Source organism: Perca flavescens, chromosome 22, assembly GCF_004354835.1.
Source record: "Perca flavescens isolate YP-PL-M2 chromosome 22, PFLA_1.0, whole genome shotgun sequence".
In the NCBI taxonomy this organism is placed as follows: Eukaryota; Metazoa; Chordata; class Actinopteri; order Perciformes; family Percidae; genus Perca; species Perca flavescens.
Genome location: NC_041352.1, coordinates 19,133,267 through 19,139,848, shown reverse-complemented (window position 1 = coordinate 19,139,848; position 6,582 = coordinate 19,133,267). Strand labels below are relative to the sequence as shown.

Genomic DNA, 6,582 nt, shown 5'->3' with positions numbered 1-6,582 from the left:
TATTATTGACTGGCCTCTTACTGTTTAGCAACTATGGACCAAATACATGCAGGAGTTTAAAGTTTCTTCTATTAAAAAATGTTTGGAGGTTATATTCAGTGCAAATAAGATGTGTAAGTGCTGTGTCATATTTTAAACTTCATCTATTTCAAAATACTGATTTAGCCTCCTTTGTATAAATGCATCCTCTCCACACTGTTCTTGTTCTGTAACTACATGGGGCTGAGAATTTTGTCTTAAAATACATATATTTTACCCTGAGATGGCAGGCATATTCAAAACTTTTATCCTGGAAGAATTGTTCTGAGATCCATGTGACAGTTTTAAAACTTAAAAAAAAATTGAAATATTAATTTCAAATAAATAAATACTACAATACAATTGATACTACAATCAAATACAACATATGCACTTGGAAGAAAAATGATGAATGATGTTAGGAATGGCAAATAAATAATACTCATGGTAACTCAAAATCATTATACCGTATATTAAGTCAGGATTTTTTCATTCAAAACTATGAGCTATAAAGGAAAAAAGCATGACAATATAGCTGACTCATTTTTAACAGAAAGCAAGAAGATGGTTTGTGGCTTTGTGGTGGATGTCTGCCATTTTGTCTGCAGACACCATCACTTCTAATTGTAATGATTATTAATGATTTAAATATCAAACACAATAAACAACAAAGACATTTCGGTGTTCAGAACATATGCATGGTAATAGTGACTCCCAATAATTAGAGAATATGATATGGTAAACCAAAAGTCAGATTTTTAAGTCAAAGTTAGAGTATAATAAATCAAAATCATTAGATAGTAGTAAGTAGAGTTGTCATTTTGATTTAAATCTTAATTCTACATTTATGGTCTAGACTGTTGCAGTACTTTGCTTTATTTTTTCTCTTTGATAGGAAAATGGTAATAAACCCCATTCTGATTTATTTCTTTTCCTGGAGAAAATGAGCCAGTTAAATGTTGTTCTTTTTTTCTTTTCTTTTTTACTCAGGTAACGTTACTGTATACAGTTTCCATGTATCTGTAAGGTTAGGTTAGTATTTTCATATTATGCATCTTCACACTTTTAGCAGCTGTAGTTAGTTTGCAGAAAAAATAATTTACAGACAAAACATATGATGTAGCTACTCGTTGCTGTAGATCAAGGCACCCACTATAATATTTTACATTAAAATACTCCTTAAAACAAAATTAACACTAGTTTAAGAATTAAAATTTAAAATATTTTCAGCATTTATTTTTCGAAGATTTCTTTTCAAAATTCAAATACAAGACATTTATAATTAAACATGACTTGTATTATATTGATTTATATGAGAAAATTGACTAATATAGTGACTTTAGGTTTTGGCTCATAATATTTCCGGTTCAGGGTCGAAGTTTTTCCGGGTTACGGTACAGATTTGTCAAATAGCACCATAGCCCGTGCATGGCATGGTCGATTCAGTCAGGAATTCAGGGTGGACATTTTTATCAGTTTGTAACAGCAGTTAAACCGTCAGAGTAACGAGTAACTCCATCTTTTCTGACCGTTTGAACAGCTGTCTTCACTCTCGAAGAGCAGATTTTCACATTTGTCATAGCTCAGTTAGCGTACTAGTTAACGTTGCTCTTTGAAAATGGCGGATCTACCACCAGAGAAAAGCCTGGACGATTTCTTTGCCAAGCGGGATAAAAAGAAGAAGAAAGAGAAAGGTAAGGGCAAGGAGTCCACCACCGGGCCCACGTCGGCTGTGATAAAAAAGACCAAGAGGGAGAAGGAGAAATCGGCGAAAAACGACAATCAAGACACACAGATTGAAAAGGTAACGTTAGCCAACGCCATTCACTTGGCGTCTTTTCCAGATACCGGTGTCGTGTCAAATGTTGCATCCCCCGTCACAATGGGCTTCCTGCTCGCTGACGCCTATATAACGTTTCACCAGTTATTAACGATAACCATGCGTGTAATATAGCTATATTTTTGACATGAAGGGAGAAAAGCTAGCATATGGTTTCCCGTGGCGCACATTCTAACGAGATACGAAATTTAGCACGACACGAGTTTTACGTTATTATTTTTTTACGACCTTAGCTTCAGTTTTGTGTCAAAATACACTTAACATGTGAATGTTTGAGATGCGCTGATTAGTCAATATTGTGTTAAAGGCCTTGTGTGTGCATGGGGATGCTGTCATCCACCTTTTTTAATCGTGGCTGTCCAACTAGGCCGATCCGCCATTTGTCCCTAGTTAACACGGTGTTGACAGCCTTTTAGCTTTCAGATAACATGACTAGGATTGTGTGACAAAGCTAAGTTATCTATAAGGTTAAATAACTTGTCACACTGGTGGGTAACGTTGAGAGAGAGCCTCACTGTCTTAAGAATTACCAATGTTGCCAATGTCGTATTACTGTAGCTTGCTGTGAGTTAATGCATCCTTCTGCCCAGGAGGACGAGGAATGGAAAGAGTTTGAGCAGAAAGAAGTGGACTACAGCGGGCTCCGGCTCCAAGCTTTACAGATAAGGTGAGAATGAAATATGTATGTGGTTGTCATAACTCCTTGTCCAGAGTTTTCGTTTGCATTTCAGCCTTGGTTCCATCAAGTAGGGGGCCAGTAAGGACCATGCCCCCTATTACTGGTCCTCCGTCTTTCAACAATTACATTTCCTTTTTTTAAACCAACTATACTACTGCCAGCAGCAAGAATGACGGCATTTGCAAGAGTTTAAAATACCCCAAAGTTAGACACATTGTTTTTATGTAGCTGCGATTGTGCATTGGTTGTAAAGCAAATGCACACAATTGATACAATTGGCCTGGCTCCAGATAAGATTTATTTCAGTGATGATGAAATGGCAATTAAGTCTTATTAAGCTAGGATGAGCCTACCTTATTATTTGAATTCAATCTAATACGCAATACTTATACACACAGCAGACTATTCCATATCACTTTTTAGGCAAAACGTGTAAACTGTTTTCTTTTTCACCATCCTTGGTTTACATACAAGTTTCTGTCATAGGTTTCGGTGCAACATGCAAATGATTTGTGCTCTTAAATGAAAAATGAAGCTACAGGTTTTACAAGCAGATCTCTGGCAAACTGAACTAGAGGGAGGAAAAAAAAAAAAAATCCTAGCTAGCTCCTCATGGGTTCACCCTATCTAAACTGCCTTCTGGCTGTTTGCAGTGACGAGAAAGAGGAGGAGGACTACGAAAAGGAGGAGGTTGGTGAGGATGGAGAGATCATTCTGGTCAGCGGAGACAAAGTGTCTGGTCCCTGGAACAAGTCTGGTGCTGCTCCAGCTCCTGCTGCTGCACCTGTGGGTGAGTAAACTAACTTCAAAGCTTTTTTTCTTTTTTAAAGGGTCAGTGATTAACACCGTTGGGGGATGAACATACCACTGCTTATGAAGAATACCCCTATTGGGTTTTCCACCCTAGTCATGTTAATTACACTGAGCTCCTATTTATTTGGCACTTTTGCTAAATATAGGATACTGTATGGTCATGCGAGCTTATGAGTGAGCTAATATTTCCAATGTTCCAATATTTTCCAAGCCATACACATGTTTTCAATTAGTTTGATCAGAAAATAATCATGTACATAGCCTGAAGCAGTTGTAAACCTCTAAATATTACCACTAAGTAGGTTATGTTTTTGGCTCGGTTTTTCTGTTTGTTGGTTTGTTTGTTTGTCAGCAGGATTGTGGGAAAAACTACTGGCAGAAGGGTGTGGCATGGGCCAAGAAAGAAACCCATTACATTTATGAGCGGATCCGACTCACAGGGCAGATGCAAAAATAATTTTTCACTTTTGTTAACATTGAGAGGGCATTTGTGCTGCATTCGTGTGGTGTTGGAATATTTGGAAATATGAGTTCATGGGAAATTCACACTGCGTTAGGGCATGTCTTGTAGGAGGGCTGCCCTCTGAGTGCCCTTCTCGTTAATGTGTTTTGATCAAATACATTTTTTTTTATTTGCCCCTGGAAATCAGTTTTCTTCTTTCTAACTGGTGTGATTTTCTTTTCTTTTTTTCATAATTACAGAGGATGTAGAAGAGCCTGAGTCAAAGCCTTCTGGTGTATATCGCCCTCCAGGGGCTCGCATGTCCACCACCAGACGAGCTCCCACCCAGGGCCCTCCTGAGATCTTCAATGATGCACAGTTCCCCTCTCTACTGGCCACCGCCAAGCATGTGGAGACACGCAAGTAAGTGGCGATAGTCTGTTTAACATGAGAGGTTGATGTCTTGTTGCAGTTTGACTGAAGCGATATGTGTCTATATTTTAGGGACCGAGAAATGGAGAAGACCTTTGAAGTTGTGAAACACAGGAACCGTGGTAGAGAGGAGAGCGGTGGTGCCTCTATGCAGCAGTTGCAGCTTGACAACCAGTATGCCATCCTGGGGGATAAGTAGAGCTGCTCCCCTCCGCCCCCTGGCCCCTTCAGCACGGTCCTGCCAAGCCCCTCGAAGGAAGCGTAACTCCAGCTGTGTTGACTGCAGTCCTGAAAAAGCTCATCTTGCCACCATCTTAACACTGGTTACTAACACACACGCACACCCACACACACACAGTCTCATATACATACATATACACACATAAACAGCAATACCACTGCACCACATACAGTGACACTCCCTTTAAATAAATAGTAACACACTTTACATATATTGGTTGGCAAAACTGAAGGACTGCACCTTAAGGGGCTGTTGAAAGAGGGAAGAATTGAAAAGGAATTGGCAAAATACACCCAAACGTACAACACTGCAGCAGCAACAATGGACGACGACATATTTGTCCTTTTGTGGATTGTACTCAGAGCAGCAGTTGTGTGGCGCAACGTTTCTCTGGACTTCATCTTGCTTTGATAAAGCCACAGAGGATAACTTTAGGCAAGATGATTTTACAAACTTCTGTGAAAATATCTATTTTTTTGCAAGATCGTTATAACCCAATCGCACATGGTAATTTGGGGTGTGTTTTTGAGTTGCGGTGGGGGGGGCTTCAGGAGCGGGGATACTACCTCGGCAGCATAGCTGGTGGTGACCATGTGGACTGAGCTTTTTTTTTTTTTTTTTTGCTGTGGTGGTGAATGGGGCAAACACCAGCCCCCCCCCCCACACAGAAGCCGGCCATCAGGCTCTTTAATTTAGAAACTTGAAGCTTTGCTTTTTTTTTTCTCCTTCATGACGATGACACTCTGCAAAGATCTATGGACAAGAAGTGATGGGTTGTGGTCCTCATTTAGAATTTCTATATAAAGTGGCCTTACTGATAGAGAAACTGCTTTGTCATCTGAAGAGAACTTGACTTGTTGTCTCACAGGCTGCTGCCTGCCTCTGGTTCTCACCACTTTTTGACAAACCCTCTCCCCCCCTCCTCCCCCATATACAAACGAAGAAAATCCTTCTGTTTAAGAATGTAGTGTTGTAGTTTGCCTGATGATTACAACTACTGTCTTTCATATCCACTGTTGGATTTTGCTGCCCCTACTTCATATTGGTCTTTTTAGACATCAGCAAAGGAGAAATTAAAGCTTGTTTCTAATCCAAAACCATTCTTTTAGTAACAAATGCTTTACTGTGGTTTGACACCAGATGGTCACAGATGTTACAGTATCAAGTATGGTTGACAGGAAAACAAACTACTTTAAAAGCCTATTTGTTGAGGTAATTTGGTTCACAACTTTTATAATTTGTTGTAAAGTGGTGTAGTTTTAAGACTTTTCTTTTTTTTTTAAATCAAGGCTTTTCCTCATGAGTAAACGTGCTGTGTCAGCCCTTGTTGCAGTTGTGTAGAACCGGTTGCTTGTGCATAACTTAATTTCCAGAGAGTTACAGTGACTACACGTCTGTGAAAACAAATGTCACCAAACCAACAGAGTACTATCCACTTAACAAAACAGTGGTATGCCCAGTTGAAATCAAATGAGGTTTTACTACAAACCTAGTTATTTTTTAGAAAGGTGAAGAACTGGATTTATGTTCTGTTTCGGTCCTTTGCATATAAGATGTCGGGGAGCGTTGATCTCTGCTGGAACACTTTGGGTGGACGTAGATAATATTTGTGATGAGAAGAGCCTAACACAAAAAATAAAGTGATCCTTGTGACTGAAGTCTTGTCTGAATCTTTAAACGTTGAAAATGGGGATTTACTGTATACAGTCTTTTTCCATAAAAGGTGTTGTCTAATTGTAAACTTGACACTTGTGTTAACCTGCTATGCCTCCCATAATCACTTATTTAATTAGTCTTGATTTGACCAATTATGGGAAATTTATCAAAAGTTCCAGCGCTTTTTGAAAAATGACCCTTATACCAATTTCAAATGACCTTATACCAAGCATATTAACAAATAAAAGAAATTTTCTCAAACAACAGACTTGAACTTTTTATTTGAAGAAGGCAGCAATGCTAACAGAATACTTAAACGGTAAATTCTGTCCGATTTAAAACACGGAGCCATCTGCTCAGCCTCTCTGCTGTCTATCTTGTTTCCATCACCTAAAAAAGAGACGGGCACCAAGATTTAAAGTTGTACAGCTTAAAGTAATAAACGCTAATTGTGTTGAGTG

General features: G+C 38.9%; 1 protein-coding gene across 2 annotated transcripts; it reads left to right on the top strand.

The window, feature by feature from the left end:
• The first annotated feature begins 1,395 nt into the window (after window positions 1-1,395).
• Window positions 1,396-6,123, top strand: cdv3 (carnitine deficiency-associated gene expressed in ventricle 3). Of its 2 annotated transcripts, none has more exons than XM_028569088.1 (5): window positions 1,396-1,822; window positions 2,452-2,525; window positions 3,191-3,327; window positions 4,053-4,215; window positions 4,297-6,123. In XM_028569088.1, exons 1-5 carry the CDS (start codon window positions 1,637-1,639, stop codon window positions 4,421-4,423), a joined length of 687 nt encoding a protein of 228 aa, XP_028424889.1. In that variant the 5' UTR covers window positions 1,396-1,636; the 3' UTR covers window positions 4,424-6,123. The 2 variants fall into 2 exon arrangements, with proteins under 2 accessions (XP_028424889.1, XP_028424888.1); XM_028569087.1 differs by having other exon boundaries at window positions 2,449-2,525.
• The last annotated feature ends 459 nt before the right edge of the window (window positions 6,124-6,582 follow it).